This window comes from Teleopsis dalmanni, chromosome 1 (genome assembly GCF_002237135.1).
Source record: "Teleopsis dalmanni isolate 2A chromosome 1, ASM223713v2, whole genome shotgun sequence".
Classification (NCBI taxonomy): domain Eukaryota; kingdom Metazoa; phylum Arthropoda; class Insecta; order Diptera; family Diopsidae; genus Teleopsis; species Teleopsis dalmanni.
The window spans coordinates 67207259-67229336 of record NC_051846.1 but is presented as its reverse complement, the minus strand read 5'-3'; the positions used below and the strand labels follow the sequence as shown (position 1 = coordinate 67229336).

Sequence of the window (22078 nt, the reverse complement as noted above, 5' to 3'; positions counted from 1 at the left end):
AACTATTTTCCCCTTTTATTTGTTGCTTGTTAAGTTGTGTCATTATACTATATAGTTAACCATACCTCTCTTTCCTATTTTACTCAAATACTTTCAAAAGTCTCAATGGTTCAAAAACATTGACGTGAGATTGACCACCAATTAAAAACTGTAACCGTTTGCTTAGATTGGGTATAAATTTACCTCTCCATCAACCATTTACTTCGGCATTCAAATTTTTAATAGATATTTGAAAGAAGTACATCTATTTGGAATTAAATAAAGCAAGATCCTTCACAGCTGTACTGTCAAATTTTCATGACTTCAAAATTTCAATAGAAGCAAAGTTATTCCATCTAAAGCAACATACTTTTTGGATATCAGTATAAACATTTTGATTTCTTCATTCACAAAACACTTCAAAATGCAATGCATTTTTTTAAAAAGTAAAAGTCACTCAGTGCTTAATTAGGTGAATGTGGACAGTCGTTGACAGTTAAAATGACAGTACAAAAGGGAATAATTCAGCTTAGTTATTGCCAATATTCACAATGATGTCTAGTACCTATTTTAAAGAAGTTATATTTATTTTAGAATACTCTTTATGCCTAGAATACCCAATATATTAATATTATATGATATTAGCATACATATGTTTAATTATAATGGGATACCTTGAATTATTTATACGGCAACTTGTGCGTGTACCAGGCTTCTTATGCTGCTGTTCTGGAGCTTTCTAATTTTTTTTTATATAAATAATTGCTATTTTTTGTTATAAATCATATAAATTAAGAGTAATAATTTTTTGGATGTCGTACTATCTTCTTTCTTACTTTGATATTAAAATTTTTTATTAAATAAGGAAGTGATAATTATATTCTTATATTAAAACTCTATGTATTTTAATGAAAAATATTTATTTATTTTATTTACTTATATATAAAAATTAATTCGTTTTTTGTATTCAATTTAATTATATATTTAAATGATTTTTCCTTTTATCTTCTCATCTTAATATAAAAAACTATTTTTTAAGTAATATCGATTGTTTAACATAAATTTGTTAAAAAAATTATACTAAATAAAAAATAAAAATATATATTACACATAATACACACATAATTTACATATATAAAAATACATTTTAATTAGCTTTTCTAATAATTGCTTTACAATAATTTAATTTAAATTTATTTTTATATTGTACAACATTTATGAGTTTATACAAGTTTTTTCTTTTTATTAATATTTATTAATTTTAATTTCTAAACAACAACGGGAAGTCTATTTTGGTGACATATTTTCCATATTTTGTTTTAGTGAACGCAGTTTTAAGAAATTTCCACTAAAATGTAAGAAAACTATTTATATAATATCTTCAATGGATGAGAACAATTTTCAGGAATTCGAATTTTGACCGTTCCTTAAATGATAACAGTAATGATGACAGTAAATGATATAATAAATTATATTAAAAAAATATAGCCTTGCTCATATATACATAATTTCAAACAAAATTTCTTTTATTAAATTAGAATGGATTTTCTAAATATATATTCTATAGCTGGTTTCTAACTGCTACTGCCTGAAATAAATTTCAAATTAACAAACTGTTATGATTCACTTTCACTTAAATTAGAGAGTCGTGCTTTTCAACGTTGTTTACATGTTGAACACTCCATTCCTTTTAGGGATCTTTCCAGTTTGTAGATAAACAGCGCTAAAACGTGGTATCACAATAGGCCGTCATTCCAATCTAACCTAATTGAAGGATCTTGTAAAATCATACAAAAAAAAAATTAATCGCCTTTGCGAATTAATAACAGTCGTATTCAATTCTCTTCATATATATATTAAATAAATGTTATTATTTTTGATACATACATTCCATTATAGAATGGAATCCAGCGGGTAATCAAAAACCTGCTAGACCACGTAACACATGGAGAAGGTCGGTATTAGCAGAGCTTAAGTGAGCAGTACTAAACTGGTCACAAGTAAAAACATTATGTCTAAATAGGATAAGATATCATATTTGGATTGAGACCTTATGGAGAGAATGAATGGAAAAAAAATGCAGATGCGCGGTAACAAAAATATTTTAAGTTTTGCAATTTTTAATTATAGATTTTAAAACTATTTTATAGTAAATTATCATAAATTTAAATAAATTCGAAGAAGAAAGTATTAAATCTTTAGTATTATTTTCCCCTAAATGAAGAGTTTGCCTCTTCAATCGTTGGCTTATATTCCGTATTTCTTTCTTATATTCTCTTATATTTTGGGAAAATTGTACTATTATCACATATTTGATTTGTGTCCTTATATACTCATTAAAATTTATATATTTTTTTTTTTCAAAAGTTCGATTTTACCAATAAATAATTTCTAATTAAATTGAATTTTTGCAAAAGTTTTCATTCACTTTTTAAGTGATTTTGCAAAAATCGTTGCCACTGGGTTAATTAAGCATTTGCGTCTGTTGCTGCTGTTGCTGTTGCTGAGCTTGTTGCTGTTGCTGTTGAGTTACAACAACATGATGTTGTTGCAATTGTTGTGTGTGCAATTGATGTTGCTGCTGTTGTTGTTGCACTTGCTGTTGATTATTTTGCTGAAGCTGTTGTTGTGGTATATTGAGTTGTTGTTGTTGTTGCTGCGTTGTTTGTTGAACTGTTGTTATTGTCGTTGTCACCACTGGTTGTAACATACTTGTACCATTTTCACTTTGATTTTGCATACTCAGTTCGGCTTTCACTCTTCTCGCTATATGCGATCGTGTGTGTTTACGCAGATGATCCTTACGATAAAAGCCTTTACCACATTCTTGACACAAATGTCTTTTTTCACCAGAATGTATCACAAAATGCAGACTTAATTGTTCTTTTCTCTTGAAGGCCTTCAAACAAACTGTACATATAAATGGACGTTCCGGGTTATGGGACTGTTTGTGGCGTGTTAAATGATCTTTTCGTTTTAGTGCCGCCTGACAAATATCGCATATGTAACGTCGCTCTAGATTATGTCCTACTAAATGTATTTCTAATAAATCTGGTTCAGGGTAAGCTACTTGACATTCTGGACACATATACAGTGGGCTACCATCAAGTGCTGTTGTAAGTCGTATCTCTCCAGGACGTAATTTTGGTTTCCTCTCCTTTGGACGCTTTTTACGCTTCTTCTTCTTGGTTGTGTTTGTAGCTCCAGCAGCTGCCGAAGTGGAGGCTACCACAACTGTGGTTGTTGGTAAATCAGTCGTTTGAAGTTGTATTGTTGGTTGAGGCTGTTGTTGTTGTTGTTGAAGTTGTGTTTGTTGTTGAGTTTGTATTTGTGCTGTTGCTTGCGGTTGTTGTTGCTGTTGTTGCTGAGGTATTGTTATTGTAGTTGTGCCTATTGTGTTTATGCCTATGGGTGGTCCCGTTTGTACTTGTAAGACCTATTTTATGTTATCAAAATATTTTGTAATAAGTTTTTTTACCCAACACTTGAAAGAATCCTTATATATACTTACTACATTTTGATTTTCTTTTTTAATATTTTCTGCGGAGTATTTTAGGAAATGATGCAGTGATAGCGGCAATGTATTCGCTGGAAGATGTGACAGATAATCTGCAACTGTAGTGCCAGGAGTAAGAGATTGCCAGGAAGTATTTTGTAGCACTATTAAATCAATGAAAATGAGAATATATAATTCATTTTCAATATCAATTAACCTAAAATCCATTCCCATACTTATAAATATTTAAAAATTTGTCAGAGTACTTCAAAATTCTAACTTTAAACTAATCTATGTTATACTTCTATATAACCTAACCTATGTTATACTATGAATATACTTCCCTTATAACTAAATAACAATAAAATAATTACACTATAACATACATAATAGATTCATAAATTAATTTAAAAAAAAATTACATGTAAAGTATTTATAAGATTTTTTTTGATATATGTATGTATGTAGGTAAGTAGGTAGAGTAGAAGAAGTTCTCAATTTCTTAAAATTATAAAATTCCATACTTCCCCGTAAAAGTAGATTATTTATGTATAATTAGCAAGTATTTAAGAAACCTCGTTTTGAATTTTTATAATTAAGATTTGATCTTATTCGATTGCTTTTGTCGTGACTTTTTTTATTGACTTTAAATAAAAAAATAAATAATTATATATAATTATATTTATTATACAATAATTTACGAATAATCACAAGTTTTTTTTTGATATGACAAGAAATCTATATCGAATAGAAAAAAGGTTAAAAACCAAAAAAAAAAATACTTTTTCTTTAAATTCTTGGGTTGACCATACAGCTGCTCCAGATAATAAAAAATTTAACTGAGTAAACGTCAGTTACTATGTAATTATCCACCAAATACATCAGCTATAGCGAACGAAAGAGTGCGTTAAATAGTGGTTTGTATCATTCCCCTCAGCTCTAAGGAGTCACTAGACACGTAAAGTGTCAAGTTCAGTTTTTGTAAAATCATTTATAAAATCATGGGAAAGTTGTTTTAAAAATTAAAAAAAGTTATGAATATCTGAAGGTAAAGAAGTCTATTTTCTATTTTATTATTTAGGAACTGAAGAAAGATATTTATCATTTTGAAAAACAAAATTTATTAACAAAATAATAAAATTAAATAGATATACATCTCTACATTTCATTTCGTTAGAGCCAGTTCTATCCTGTACTTTTTTTTAAGAATATTGTGGAAAAAAATTTACTGAAAATAAGTGAAATTATACAACCCGATTATCTATATTAAGAGTAGTGTAAACCATCTAATTATTACCACAAATTCAAGAAAAACGGATATTGAAAATTTATAGCCACTATAGACTGATAGCAGTTTGCTTTTTTTCTTCGTTGACATATAGCATATTATATTATTTAATAAAATACATATACATATATGTAATATATTAGTACGCAATTGAGAAATAAAGCTCTCTCTCGACAAACAAAAATTATGCTCTACAAATCACTTATTATGCCTGTTCTGCTGTATGGTACAGAAGTTCAGACAATTACCAAAAAGCGTTAGGAGCATTCGAGAGAAAAATACTTTAAAAAATCTATGGCCCCTTACGCGGTGGCGACGAGTATCAAATTAGATAGAACGATTAGCTGTATGAGCTATACCGCGGCATTGACATAGTTAAGCGCATAAAAATTCGAATGGAAAAAACTGCTTCGGCTAGAAAGATGTTTGATTCGGTACCCGCAGGTGCAAAACGCGATAGAGGATGTCCGCATCTTCGGTGGAAGGACCAAGCGACCAACGATTTGGGGGCGCTCAGTACTACCAACTGCCGACAGCAAAAACTGTTTGGGCTGGCTGGCGGAGGCTACTCGACGCGGCCAAGGATGATTCACGTTTGTAATGGCCAACTTAGTAAATAAGTAAGTATATATTTATGTAAGATTTAGAATATAAGTGAAGATTTTGAAAATTATACACAACTTCATCTTATTTTTTAATCACAGTGTTATAATATATAATATGTATCAGTGACGACGCGTGCCCTATTTGGAAGGGTGTGCGGCTCTTCTTTAATGTTTTTTTTACATGTACCACTTAAATTAAAATATATGAGATGTTTTATTAATAATAACCATATTATATTAGGCAACAATATATTCGCAATATTATATTAACAATTCATTAACAAAATAACATATTAAACAAATTAAATTAATAATTTATATATAAATTTAATATTATATCAATATGGAAGAAACAAAACATTTCACATAATTCTCGTAACATCAAACCAACTTTTTTCAAACAAAAGAGTTTGTACTTAGAAACATACATGTTTGTGCAGTGATCAAACAAAATCGAAACCACTTGCAATGTGCGCACAAGTACCCCGCACCATAAGAACAGAAATTCGTGGGTGCTGCTGTTAAAAGGGGAGAGACGAAATGTGATAGAAATGTATGGTGAGATGAGCTGCAAACTTCAGCCGCTCATGCAATCACTTTGGCAAATCATCATGTTGGATTCGTATGTGTGCAGTTGATATTCGAGTAGAACAGAAAATTACTCTCATACAATTCCCACTATATAAATCTCTATTTCTGATATTACAAACGGGAGCACACGCACATTATTTTGTTCATATGCAACGTATGAATGTTAGGCCAACTTCTTTGCACACAAAGGGGAGAGACGAAATAAAATAGAAATGTTCTGTGATTTGAGCTGCAAATATATCAGCACACCTAACAAGTATAGCAGCTAGCAGAAGCAAATTGATTGAGTTTTCATAGACAATTATATTTAATTGTTTTTGCTAAAACTTTAAAAATATATATATGGAAATGTAATAATTAATAATAATTCTTGATGTGAAGATACCTAATAAATTTATATACCTATGTTATTTGACATTTTGCAAATTATGTTAGGGTGTTCACCGCACACCTCCGCACCTTAGAGCAATCGTCACTGATATGTATGTATAGTATAATCTTTACAAGATATGTTCAGCTCGAAGAAGGACCTTAGGCTCTTTAAAACAACTCGAAAAAGGAAGCTTTTTAAAAGAAAATCAAAATTTGCACCTCGTTTTGTTAACAGATAAATTTTATGATATTATACGGAAAATGAATTAACAACCACTTGGTAGATCAACTCTCAAAACTTTAAAGATATTACATGCAGATAGTAAAGAAATATGATTAATAGGTGCTGTATTACTAAATTTTATTGCTCATAATTTTTTTCTCTCAAGGGTGCTAGTTTATTTCTAGAGACTCTTAATTTACCGATTCTTTACTTTCTTTGGTTCGTGACCTGAGAATTCGATTATTTCGAAATATTTATATAAATTATAATATTGTATGTTTAAATATGAGGTTGCGCTAAGATCAATTACGATTTATTCTATTTAAAATACTAGATCTTATAGAATAGTATTTATCGGTATAAAGAATTTATTAACAACAATTTGTATTTTATTTGTTGACAAATTGTTTGTATTGAATTATCTCAATTAATATTGTTAAATTAGAATCTAATTTAGGGCATAGTGTTGAAGTGTTTACTATATTATATTATTATTATAATATATATTAATATACTAGGCTTAGTATTAATACCCAAGCATTTAAAACATATGTTAAAAATTAAGTTAATTTTAATGAATTTATTTTCTTTTTTTATTTGCCTAAAATATGGTTTTAAGCTATTATAAAATGAAATGTCTCTGTCATATATCTAACACCTACACCTAACTACGTTGTCCCCATTCCTAACTCACCCCTCTTTGTATCCACACCTTGTTGTTGCAATAATGCATTGCATAAGTCCTGTGTCAGCTCCTGCGGCACCACTTGCTGTTGTAATTGCTGAGTTGAAGTACCAGGTTGACCTCCTGCACTTAGACCTATTGTAGCTGCTGTTACTGTTGACGTCGAGGCAGTGATCGTATTTTGAGGATAAGCAATTGCTGCTGCTACTAATCGTTTGTCTTCAGTTTGTTGCTGCGTATAAGCTGGTATAGTTGTGTACTGATGTTGTTGTTGCTGTTGCTGCTGTTGCTGAGGTGCTGTATTATTTGTAGGAACAGTACCTGTTGCACCTAGCACTAAGTGACCATTATATTTATCACCTTGTTGATCATCTGTGGTGGTACGAAATTTTGCTGGTATTGTTGTAACAGTCGTTGCTGCAGCAACAGGTATTGTCGGTTGATTAAAATGTGTCATATTAACGGTTGTGTTTTGTGGCTGCTGCTGCTGTTGTTGCTGTTGATAACGAATACTACTGCTAGCAACAGCGTCTTGTTGCTGTTGATTATTCGCTGATGTAACCGTTGCAACTGCAGCTGCAGCAGCTGTTACTGTAGACACTAATGGTGCAGTTGTGGTTGTAAATTGGGATATTCCTGGTAAGGAGCCGGTAAATGGATTGCCAAAAGGTGTAAAATTCATTTTACTTTAGTTTTACTTTTATTTTGTTGGTATAATTTAAACTCAAGTTGTAAGAGGATTGAATGTGATTTTTTATTATATTTAGGATCAATTTTACTCTGAAAGTAAAAAGTTGAAATTATTATTAAAAAAATTATTATAATTATTTATTATTTTATTTTATTTTATTATATCATGTAAAAATTGCTTATAAATTTTATAAATAATACATATATTCAACAAAAAAATTATGAATTTAATATTAAAAAATATTATTAAAATATGTTATTGTTCATAGACTTAATTTAAAAAAAGGTTTGATCCTGGTCATAATCCTGGTTTGATGGTAATATTTTTGTGACATATATCAAACAGAACTGCCATTCAAGACATTATGTTTAAGGTTTGTCATTATACAATGTAGATATTTTAACAACTGCTGAAGGTGTTAAATCTGTAAAAATTTGTTATAAAAAATTTTGATTATATAGTAAATATATATCGTATTGAATTTTCTCTTTAATGATAAGAATCGTTTTTCGTTTAGTTGATAAGTCAACAAAAACAATTCTCTTATCTGGAACAGTAAAAATCTACAAGTAACTATCGATAAATTATTACATCTACAAAAAGTTACTCTATGGTGTGACATTTGGTCCTACTAGTGTCACAAACCCGATATTTTTTTAAAATGCAGAAGATGTAACACAAACTATCAAATCTGATCATTGCGATCGCATCATTATAATTTTTTTCAGTGTAATAATAAAGATATACCTATATAAATTAATGACCAAGATGATTCGATTTATCACTACTGGACTTCATTGTGTGCAGTTACAAAACTGTATTTATGTTTACATTTCTTAAGCTCATGACGCCTGAAAACAAACATCTTTGAAGTTATGACCGAGTATTTACTTACTAATGGCCGGCAAGTCTTTGAAAATTATTTAAAAATAATCTAATACTGTAAAATATCCGATGGAGGACATTTAAATTATGTTATAATTCACACCTAATAGCAAAGTTCCAAACAAGGTATTGATTTCGTTTGATTGAAATCTTAATCACAAGATTGTTTTATTTAAACGAACTTTTAAAACCATAAGATAAATAACCCTGTATATTGTTCATATTTTTGATTTCCCGAGATATAGAGAGGCAAAGAAAAGTGTCTCCAAAAAAACTGTCAGTGAAAAAACCCTTATTATCCAAATTTCTAAAAAACAACGAAGACGCACTAATATGAAACATATCACTATTCTCATTAATCACAACTTTCAATTAAATTCACTTAAAAACAATCGTAGAACCTGTGAGTAGAAAATTAAAAGTATAAATTATAAGATTGAAATTTATATGAAATGTAATGTCAAGGGTTATGTATGAAGGTAAATACAGAGAGCTGTTTGTAACTAATTTCCAATGGAAACTTATGCTATGTAAAAAATATAACATTTCTATCGTAAGTTTATTTAAACAATCCAGTCAAAATCTATTCCATGGTTTGCAGTTTGAAAAACACTTTTGATATATTTATTTGGGTATGGTCTGAAAGTCTCTTTCTGCAATTTAACTTTTATCTTATCTATTGTTAGAAATCTTTGTATCTAAAGTATCTTTGTAAAAGTTAAAGAAAACTGTATTCAAAAAATATAATGGTTTGGGATTGAAGTATATTTGGTTTTTCCACTCATTTTAAGCATATTATTTTATAAAAATGCGATGTAGAGATCTATTGTGATCCCTTCGTAGAGTTGGAGTATTCCCTCAACTCTAAATTTAAACCTACGTCACAGATTTTTATTTTTAAATTATTTCATTTTCATTTTTTTTGGTTCGATTTAAGATACCCACCTAAGTGCTTCTTTCGTTTATAGATTGGTCGCGACAAAAGTCCAGCACGTAATTAGAGGTCTCATTCTCTCTTTTTCTAATTCTACAAGTTCCATTATAAGAGATTCGAAAGTCCTTATAAGCGATATCGATTGTGATGGCCCTGGTATAATTTCCCAGTAAAACCTTCTTACTTTTAAAGTAATTACCTTCTTCCAAATCACAGAATGATACCGGGTTCATAATTAGCAACGCTGTTCTTCTCGGTATTACAAATGGATCTGTTAGAATGTTCAGATCCCGCAACATATTCAATGTCTTCTTAATCTTTCGGTAGTTCCATTTTTTAACGTGGTTATGATGTAGTATTGCCGTTAAGACTTAATAAACATTTTATTGCTACGATTTTGATCCATCATATTGCCAGAAATCGCCAAGCACTCTAATGTCATTTTCGATTGGTGAATCTGTATTCAAACTAGATTTACTCTCAATCTGTCAAATTTTTTCGTGAAATTGAACATTTTTAGAATAATCTAACATTTTTTTAGTGATGTTAGTAGACATTTACATTTTTCAAATACATATGTCGAATCAAATTACACTTTATCTGCTAGTATAACTATTATCTGCTAATATAATTGTTAGTTTTAGGATAATATTGCTACTTTGGCAAAATATCTAGTGTTATAAATTAATCTCGAATGTTATTCACTTTGTTCCAGATTTACCAATCGAATAAAAATTGCACTAAAAGTGTATCTCGATTGAAAAAATCATCCCAAATTTACCAATCGAAAACTCCATAATATTCGTCTTAACAATTCGCTCAATAAATTCAAACTAAGCATCACAACTAGATGATTATTAGCACCTAAATTAATAGCAGTGTAACCAATACATAAATAAAATTCGATTTTATAAATGTGCGCTTAATTTTAAAATGCTTATTACTTTTTGTGCACAGTCCAAATATATATCTTTACTTCTTCATTATTAGAAGCATAAGAAGTAACAATTAGAAGTAATAATAATGGTTAGTTTTACTCTTTCGACGAATAAAATCGTTATACCTCAAAACATATGTATATAAAAGAATAATATTTTTATTTTAGTTCAAAAACAGTATAATATATCAATCTTAAAACTAATCTTATACATTAGTTTATGCTATTTATAAATAAATAACAAAATATTTACACATTAAAATATTGTTAATTATTGAACTAAAGGCATGGCCCAAATGCCGTCTGCCTCTGAACATATACATATATTATAACACCCCATCTAAAAATCTAAAAAATTGTTTTAAAATTTATATCATCTTTCTCACTTTATCGATATCCTGAATATTAAACAAATTTTGTATCTATCTATCTACATTATATCTATATTATATCATATCATCTATCTATATTATATCACCCCATCTACAAATCTAAAGAATTATTATCCTTAATATTAAACAAATTTTGTATCTATCTATCTACATTATATCTATATTATATCATATCATTTATCTATATAATATCATCCCATCTAGTAATCTAAAAAATTATTATCCTTAATATTTAACAAATTTTGAATCTATCTATCTGCATTAGTATATCTATATTATATCATCCCATGTAGTAATCTAAAAAAATTATTATCCTTAATATTAAACAAATTTTGTATCTATCTATCTACATTAGTATATCTGTATTATATCATATCATCTATCTGTATTATATCACCCCATCTAGAAATCTAAAAAATTATTATCCTTAATATTAAACAAATTATGTATCTATCTATCTACATTATATCTATATTACATCATATCATCTGTCTGTAATATATCACCCCATCTAGAAATCTAAAAAATTATTATGCTTAATATTAAACAAATTTTGTATCTATCTATCTACATTATGTCTATATTATATCATATCATCTATCTATATTATATCATTCCATCTAGAAATCTAAAAAATTATTATCCTTAATATTAAACAAATTTTGTATCTATCTATGTACATTAGTATATCTATATTATATCATCCCATGTAGTAATCTAAAAAAATTATTATCCTTAATATTAAACAAATTTTGTATCTATCTATCTACATTATATCTATATTATATCATATCATCTATCTGTATTATATCATTCCATCTAGAAATCTAAAAAATTATTATCCTTAATATTAAACAAATTTTGTATCTATCTATGTACATTAGTATATCTATATTATATCATCCCATGTAGTAATCTAAAAAAATTATTATCCTTAATATTAAACAAATTTTGTATCTATCTATCTACATTATATCTATATTATATCATACCATGTAGTAATCTAAAAAAATTATTATCCTTAATATTAAACAATTTTGTATCTATCTATCGTACATAGTATATCTGTATATATCATATCATCTATATCTGTATTATATCACCCCATCTAGTAATCTTAAAAAATTATTATCCTTAATATTAAACAAATTATGTATCTATCTAGCTACATTTATCTATATTACATCATTCATCTTTCTGTATTATTCACCCCATCTAGAAATCTAAAAAATTATTATGCTTAATATTAAACAAATTTTGTATCTATCTATCTACATTATGTCTATATTATATCATATCATCTATCTATATTATATCATTCCATCTAGAAATCTAAAAAATTATTATCCTTAATATTAAACAAATTTTGTATCTATCTATGTACATTAGTATATCTATATTATATCATCCCATGTAGTAATCTAAAAAAATTATTATCCTTAATATTAAACAAATTTTGTATCTATCTATCTACATTATATCTATATTATATCATATCACCTATCTGTATTATATCACCCCATCTAGAAATCTAAAAAATTATTATGCTTAATATTAAACAAATTTTGTATCTATCTATCTACATTATATCTATATTATATCATATCATCTATCTGTATTATATCACCCCATCTAGAAATCTAAAAAATTATTATGCTTAATATTAAACAAATTTTGTATCTATCTATCTACATTATATCTATATTATATCATATCATCTATCTGTATTATATCACCCCATCTAGAAATCTAAAAAATTATTATGCTTAATATTAAACAAATTTTGTATCTATCTATCTACATTATATCTATATTATATCATATCATCTATCTGTATTATATCACCCCATCTAGAAATCTAAAAAATTATTATGCTTAATATTAAACAAATTTTGTATCTATCTATCTACATTATATCTATATTACTTAATCATCTATCTAATTATATACCCCATAGAAATCTAAAAAATTATTATCCTATTATTAAACAAATTTTGTATCTATTATCACATTAGTTATCTATATTAATCATATCATCTATGTAATTATAGTAAAGATCATAACAATAATAAAAGCAACATTAAATGTGTTCCTACTCCTATGATATCATTCATTCAAGTAGCCTGTTGAATAATATGTTGGCGTAATTTTCTTTATTGACCAACTTGTGAAATTTCAGAGCAAAACTGAGTAGGACAGAAGAGCGCATATGAAAGAGAAAAATTTAATAAACTTATTAACATTCCGTAATACTTCCGTTCAAGTCAAAAAAAACCTTCTTGTAAACATAAACAGAGAACAATGTCCAACGTAGAATCGTTTATTGCTCAAGTTTTCCGAGATAAAAGTAGAAAAGCAAAATTCCACCAAAAGTGACTCACGATTTAAATAGTAGATAAAAGTGAAACCAGTGAAAAGAGTAAGGTAGGACAATATATACACTGTTGTGGCAATGTTTGGGATATACAACTACTAACAATAAAACTACGCTTTCAAACCAACCCGCCTTGGACCGAAGTGAATGTAAGAGCGTGCATGGATTCGGATCCTGCGCGCGGGATTCACACGGAGCAATACAAAAAGAAATAAATACAAACAAAGAAAAAAGAAAATAGAGAGCATAAAACACGAATCGACTGGTAATAAAAACACGAACAGGAACCCAAAAATTAGTGACAAGAGAATAGGAAAGTGCAGGCTACATGCCCCACACTTCTGTGTAGTACGAGCGGTGTTGAAAATCTTATGTTTAGATCTGAAATTTTAGTTATAAGCAAAAATATGTTTTGAATATATCTTTTATAAGAACTGAACTTAAAAACAGAAAAGATTTTGTGTTCAATTAAAGAGCAGCGTTGAAAGCAATTAAATTAAATTTCTTGCAGACATAATTACAATTAAATTATCGATTTTATACCAATAAACGAAAATAGTGCAGCAAAATTTGTTCGCTTCCACACCTTAAATGATTTTCTTTGCCAGCTTTGACTGTTGTTTCCCATTGTGATGTAAGTACGTGCACAATACTCGATTTACTCGATTTATCCTTTTAATTTCTTTTTATGTTGTTATTTTTTGAAGGAGCAAAAAGAATGCCTTCAAAAATATTTTAAATATTTTTTTCTGTTGCACTTAAATGGGCGTAAAATTTTTTTTTGTTTTTGGTATCACTTCTTCAGACACTACTGCCACATTTTTTTGTATTTCGTATTTTGTGCATTCGCCACAATTTTTACCATTTTTACCATACTGCATAGTAAACTTGCGTTATTTACTTTTTTATTTTGTTTTTAACGAATTCTTATTGCATCACAAAAACCAAAAAGGAATACAAAATTTGCTGCACTTTTGCCCGAGTGCAGCGTAAAGTGCACCAAAAATTTTACTACGCGCCCACCCGCATCTTAGCAGAAGAACACTTCAAAGAGGGTCGCCAGTGCCAGTGCCAGTACCAGTGCCATTGCCACATCGCCGCCGCGGCCGATAACTGCCTTTATTTGTACACTGGTAAAAAAAAATTATAAAAAAATATACGAAACACCCGTTTGTCGTATAGCAGAACCACCTAACGGTTTGCGGCGTATGTTTGGAACTGGCTTTACCGAGCATATATTGTTCGGTATTTGCTATGGGAAAATTTTAAAAGTGGTATTGTGTATGAGTTTGTGTCTGGCACAATGAATGAGTGAGTAAGTAGATAAGTGAGAAAATTGATGAGAGTACATGAGAATGCTTCCTTTGTTGGTTAGGAGAATGTATGCAATCGTCCATGTTCGAGTGTTTGCAATACATCTCACTTTTCGCGAAAATGGGGTGGAAAATAAGACAATATTTTTGAATAGAGTCATTTGAATGCCGAAAAAGTATGTGTAGGTTTCCAAAAAAAAAAAAAATAGTTGAAAATTTAACGCAGTTTAAATCTTCAGAGAAACTTTAAAGCATTGGAATATCTTTAATGAAAATATTACTAAATCGTGCCTTTTTCAGATTCCTATATATCATATAGAAATGACTAAAAAAAACTTAAGAAAATTGATATATTTACTAAACCAATATTTTAATAATAAAATAAAATATTATTATTACATTTTGAATCTCCAAAAAGCGAGTTAAATGTAATTTTTGTTTAAATTTATTTTTATATCTTTGTTATTAACTCGAATGCCTAGAATAGGTTGGGAGGGCGTGATATTGCAAATATCCTTAATACTTTCATACTGAGACACCCATTGCCCACTGTGATGTTTTCATAGTTCCCAGTGAAACAGTGGTTTTCATTGTTATTCATTTAGCTATTCAAACAAAGTTAAGCATATCCGTTAAGTTGACTTTCGTTATCTCTACCAGACTAGTAAATAAACGATATCATAGACATTAATAAATCAGTAACTAACTTAACAATTTCAATTTTTGTTTCAAGTGTCTCAATTATGGAATAAGTTTCAAGATATAACGGTATTATAAGAAAAGTGAAAATGTTAATTTTCTAAATTAATAATTTGATTTATTAATTTATTTCAAAATTTAAAGGTAAACCAACTAATAGAAGGATAGAAAATGTATGACACTACCTTAGAAAAATGAGTTTGTACAAAATTTGTTCATACAACGCCATTAGATCGTAGAAAATGAAACGCTTTAAAATGACTGATCCACCAAGAACTGTTATACAATGGTAAAAAAAGAGGAGGAACTTAAATGATTCAATTTAATAATTTTCTTCAGAAAGAAACATAGTTTATATAAAATTTTTAATAGTTGTATTTACCATAAAAAATATTCAGCAAATATAGCTCATATGGTAAAATAATAGGTCAAGATTAAACAAGATTGATAAAAACAAAGAGGGGTTATCAACAGAGATGTTTCTGAAGGTGTGCTTAAGTTATAGTCCACTTTAAAAGTGAACTTACAATAATGATTTATAAAATAATGTTATACATATGTGTTGTTTTATAATAAATGACGTTTTTTCTACAATTACTGTATAATACATTATAATACTATAATATAATTATATAATTAATATAATTATATATTATAATATTATTATTGTATTACTTGATTATTCTTTTACAATTCAAGACTTATTATTCTTAAGATCGTGTCCTCCGCTGACAAGATCCAGCAAGATGCTAGACTGTACGACTGCACATACTGATTACGCAGATATTTTTTTTAAATAATCTATAAGCATTGCATAATAGCATAATAAGCATAGCTTTTTTTTTTTTGTTTTCTGATCTGTCATTTATATGTGATAATATAATATCACTATATAACATATATAATAGAATAATATAATAATATTATTTATAATATATTACCCGATCAATTAGAGACTAAATACTAGAATTGTGTTTTAATACAAAAATCGTTAAAAGATTTATACCCTTTTTTTTTATTCAATTACACAAATATCCTTATATATCCTATTATTATCTTACCTTATAATGAAGAATGGGATATTCAAAGTTATACTATTTAATCTGTAGAGAGTTATTTTCGTTTTGTCTTAAATGTAAAGTTTATATATTATTTATTGATTGTTTGTTAAAAAATGACACTTAAGAACAAACGCCTAACTATCTGTTTATTTAGCTATTTATGCTCAGGTAGTGTTTTTCGACTTGGAAACATAGTATACAGATAAAAAGATTTTATAATAAAAATATTCGATTTGGAAAACATTACCTGCCGTTACAAAAGCAATGGTAAAGGGCTTAAGTTCGTTACCATATTAAGCCATTACGACATAATGACAATTCTCGAAACCATTTTAAAGAAAAGTGTTATTAATGCATCAGATATGCCTCTTTGAATAGTTGGAATAGAATAATAGAATAATCATTACCATATTAAGCCATTTCGACATAGTGACAATTCTCGAAAGAATTTTAAAGAAAAATGTTATGTGAGATATGCCTCTTGAATAATATATAATATACTATATAAATATAAGAATAATATACTATATTATATGAATATGTGTGGAATAATAATATAGAATAATATGTGTGCTATATAATGTATATTCTATATTCTTCATAAATAATATAGAATAATATGCGTACTATCAATAGTGCAAACTTTTTTTTGTCTATCCCAACTTCTATACTTAAGTTTAATTATCTCTTGAAAAAACTGACAAAATTTTAATGTCTAATTTGGTTTCTCTTAAATTGCTTTAAAATTACTAAACATATTTGATATAAAAATAATATATATATAATTAACACTAAGGATGATATACGTTTAGTTCGAAATATTCGTAGTAAAATTTTAATTTTAAAAAAATTTATAAAAAATTTAACAAGAACTCAATAAATTTTACTTATTAACAATTTGAGTATTAAATACACGACCCTAAGCCCGGTTAAATGAAATTTTATCTCTAATTTAAGAAATATAAATTAATTTGCTTATACTTTTTAGCAAATTTAAACCTCTAAGACATTCTTTAAAACATCCATTAAATATACAACGCACTCTAATATGCATCCTTTTAACCCAAATTTCTATTGGTGCAGAATCGCTAATTTCACTTTCACGTGTTGAAAGCCGCGCACCTTTGAACCAAAGCAGCAATCGACAAGCAACGAACAAAAAAAAAACACAAATTATAAATAAATGCACCCAAAAAGGACTTGAACAACTTCACTTGCATTACGCTTATGGCCCTTAAAGGATATGCAGTACAACAAATGTTGCCACACTAAAACGGAATGTCTGAAAGTCTGTGTCTATCTGCCTACTCGACTGCCTTGTAGCCTGCTTTGCGTTTGCTTGTGCACGTTCCGTGCGAGCAATGTGTATTTTATACGTACTACGAACGTACGTACGTACGAGTATACAACGAAATCGAGATGCGTTTGCATCGATACTTTGTGCCGTGTCAAGGCTAAAAGGATTTTCACTGCCATTGCATTTCGAACACATACGCGAATACAATCGTCGTAATGTCGTCGTTTACAGTTGTTGTCGGTATTTCGTTATTGTTATTGCTGTTGTTGTTGTTGTCACCATCGACATCAACATCGCCATTGCCATCGCCATCGCTGTTGCCATCGCCATCGTCAACGTCATCAGATTCAGTGTGTTGGCTTACTGCATTGCTAGGTTATATTCTGTTGTAGTTGTTATGATTACTTCTGAATTTGTTTGTTGCTTTTGTTGTTGTTGTTGTTGTTTTCATACACTGCATCACATCCTTTTGAAGACTTGCATGCAATGTTGTACGAGTGCATTTACCTCTGCGGTTTATATACGCCGTCGTTTGTGTTATGCTACGTGTTCGTGCATCCGTATTCGTAGCCTGATTCTGTTTATTGGCCTTGTATTCCGAATATTTGTACATGTAGATATCAATGCACGTCGTTGTCGTAGCTGTTGCTGTTGCTGTTGTTGCAACAGCTCTCGTTGTTCTTGTTGTTCTTGTTGTTTGTGCTGGTAATGAAAATAGGTTGCCGTGAAATCTCGCTGTTGATATGTTTCTTGTTGTTGCTACTTTGAATATTCTTGTTGTTGTTGTTGTTGTTGTTGTTTGAAGCATATTTCGGCGCAAATGACCTCCAAAATTTAAGCCTCTTTCCAAATTGTATATCGTTAGCTTACAGCGTATTTTCGCCTTTTCATTTCCCATTTTGCCATTTTCGAGTGTGGCAAGGTTAAGTTTATGATATTTGGTCTGTCTTTTATTAAATTGGGTTGAAGGAATTTGCTTCAATTTTATTCAGAGCTCTTTAAATTTTGAATTGAATTCCGAGATTGTTGTTGTTATCAAATTTTTAAAAAAAAAATATAATATATGTTTTCAAATGTATTTATGAGTCTGAATAGAAAGATTTAAAGTTGGTTGTTTATTTTTATGTTACCATGATTATAGATATTTTTAATATTTATAGATAATAATCCGTTTATATAACACCATCCGATGTTGTAATAATACTCCATCCTGAGGAAGAAGTCAAATAAACTTCCAAACATTTATAAACTTCCAAAATTAGATAAAATTTTAAAATGTATATATTAAGTTCCAAATAACTTAAAAACTAAAGAGCGCTATGTTTTTAATAAAAATATAAAAAATTTTTATGAATATTTTGTATGGGGAGTGGCCTACATAGTGGGTAAAGTGTTTCGAGACTTTCTCTTAAATTTAATTTTTCTAACTATTATAGTTTTTGAGATATTTAAAAAAATTGAAAAGTTGACGATGTTTGTATAAATTGTGGATGTCACAAGTCAATTGCTCTCAAAATACATACAAAAGAAAGTCCATCTCAAAAACTATACTTAAAGAAAATTTCAATTTAATGCCCCTTAACTAATTTTGATCATCTAATTTTAATTAGATGAAACTATTTATCGACGATATTTATATATATAATATGGTCTACGAAGTAGACTGAAATATATGTTAAATATATATCTACAATGTAGATAGATTCTACATACATATGTTAACAACTGTGATATTTTTTAATTAATCTTAAGTTTGTTTTTATAAAAAATAATTTATTTTATAAAAATATAATTTTTCAAAACACGACCTAAAGCCCGGCAAAATTTAAGCAAACATAATATATTTTGTTGTATTAGTCTAATACAGTAGTCTAATACAGCATAACTAAGCATAACTTAATTGACAACACTATGCCAAAATTTTAATAAGGCGGTAATTACCACTGGGTAGTCCCGTACGAGCCTGTCAAATATTGTTATTGCCCTAAGTAGTACTTATTATACATGCTTAGAATAGATTGTTTATAATAATAATGAATAATATTATTAATGAATAATAATAATGAACATGTTATTTTAGGACATACAATCCTAAAACTATTAAAATTAAAATTGTATCTTTTTTCAAACGCTGGCAGGATTACTTCTACTATCGTGGAGCTTTGCAGATTACTAGAGGATGTTAATGTTGTTTCTCTTATACGTGCCATACATCCTTCTGTTAGTGATAGAATGCCTTGACCTGATAGAGTTATTATTTCTCCCATTGAATTTGAGCATCTAATGTGGGCAGATTCTTGTCTAAAAGTTTTGAATATCCAACTATTCTGTCGGTATAATTTGACCCAAATGGAAGAATTATTTACTTCTTCGTAGTGATAATTATCTTGATTAGTTGGTTTTAGTGGTGATATTTCACAAGAATTATCGTTTGCATCCTTCCACGGAAAATTACCTTCACAAGTAAATTGTTGTTCTTCTATCTTGTTGCATTGACTCCATGTCAGAGGATCCATCAATTGATATGCATTTATTTCGAGATTATATAGTAAAAATGATGACATAACTTTCGGAATTATATATTTTACACCTTGATTGATTGATATAGGTATTATTTTATATATAGTAGATGATTGCTTGCTGAACAGTGGAATTTTTGCGTTAATTACTAATTTGTTTCCAATAAATAGCCCTTTTGCTTTTAATAACTTGTATATGGATTCTAACTCCGTTCCAGTTTTTTTACCAGGTAGCATTTGATTTTCGGGAATTATATCTCTTATTTTTATTATTTCGCGATGTAACTGTGATGGTTTTATAAGTGCTGGATTTAATTTTCCATGGTTAACGTCCATTAAGAGTTCCATTACTTCAGATTGAATTTGAGAACATTCTTCTATCATATCTGATAACTGTCTTGCTACCATAAAAAAATTTATTGATTCCTTATAAACAAGATAAGTTTCATTCAAAGCAGTGTTTATGGATTCAACTCTTTCATGAATTTCATTGTATTGTTGCTGAATTTCTTCAGATGTGCGTTTTAATATATTTACTGTTGTTTCTACTACCGACGTTTGTCTTTCAGTCATCTTTTTTAAATTATGTTGATTTTCTAGAAGATTATTCATATCTTCTTCTAAAGCTTTTCGGTCATCTTCATCCATCATTCCAAATAGGAGGTGATAAAATGAACCAATGAATGCCAACGGCGCTCTTTTTCTCCTTTCTCGTACAGACCATATAAATAACTTATTACCATCGTTTATATCTGATAATTTTCTCAGCATTGTATTTAATATATTCTTACATTGGTCAGCAAAATTTAGTAATTTGGGACATATATTATTAGCTTTGCTAAGAATATCCTCTGCGTTTCTAGCCATATCAAAGTATGGTTGCATATCATAATATATTATTAGATTCCAAGCTGATGTTTCTGAAGTGACTTCTCCAATCATGTCCAAATATAACGTTGTTTTATTATTTAGTTCATGTACTGACGCAACTGATGATTTTACCACTGCTTTTACTGTTGGTAAAACACATAACATTAAAAAATACAAGGTGGCCCATGCTAGCTTTGTGGTTCTTAATTTTACGTTTGATTTTATGTTTAAGTTGCAATAAGCTTCGTCTGTTTTCTCCTGGTTCTTATCATAGATTGTGTCAGAATCCATCAAGGAGCAAAGTTTGTGAATTGGTCTTTTTAATTTTCAATTTTTAGTTTTAAGCTCTACTACTCGTACTTTTCCATCCTTACCTTTAAATACTTCTGTAATTTTTCCTAATGGCCATCTAGTAGGCGCGGTGTTTTCGTCTTTAATAATTACTACTTGCCCCTCTGCTAAGTTCGGTTTTTCTCTAAACCATTTGTTTCGTTTTTGTAGAGACGTGACATATTCATTTTTCCATTTTTTCCAAAAATCTGTTTTAATTTTTTGTACAAGTTTCCAACGGTCTATTAAACTTATATTATTTTTGACTTCAGTTTCTGGTTCGTCTAATATTGGACGACCTATTAAGAAATGTCCAGGTGTAAGAACATCAATACTGTCTATATCGCTACTTGTATAACAAAGTGGTCGTGAATTGAGTACTGCTTCAATTTGATTCAGAAGTGTAGTCATCTCTTCAAATGTTAGTTTTGTTTCACCTATTACGCGCTTCAAATGATATTTTACGGATTTTACAGCAGCTTCCCATATACCGCCAAAATGCGGACTTGCCGGAGGAATAAAATGCCATTCAATTTT

The 22078-nt window shown here is 28.7% G+C and overlaps 1 protein-coding gene across 1 annotated transcript; it reads right to left on the bottom strand.

Annotated features, from left to right (window-relative positions):
• Positions 1–2362: 2362 nt before the first annotated feature.
• On the bottom strand, positions 2363–8012 carry LOC119672179 (transcription factor SPT20 homolog). The gene is made up of 3 exons (XM_038083172.1): positions 7249–8012; positions 3491–3639; positions 2363–3415 (listed from the first exon to the last, which is right to left on the bottom strand). The coding sequence occupies exons 1-3, from the start codon at positions 7919–7921 to the stop codon at positions 2444–2446; spliced, it is 1794 nt and encodes a 597-aa protein (XP_037939100.1). The 5' UTR covers positions 7922–8012; the 3' UTR covers positions 2363–2443.
• Positions 8013–22078: the final 14066 nt, after the last annotated feature.

Bases quoted from the DNA above. Each gene is read 5' to 3' on its own strand.
- LOC119672179 (XM_038083172.1), bottom strand. From the start codon at position 7,921: ATGAATTTTACACCTTTTGGCAATCCATTTACCGGCTCCTTACCAGGA. The intron at 3,640-7,248 runs GTGAGTTAGGAA...TTGATTTAATAG, and splicing joins AGGTGTGGATACAAAGAGGG to TGCTACAAAATACTTCCTGG. The intron at 3,416-3,490 runs GTAAGTATATAT...AACATAAAATAG, and splicing joins AAAAAGAAAATCAAAATGTA to GTCTTACAAGTACAAACGGG.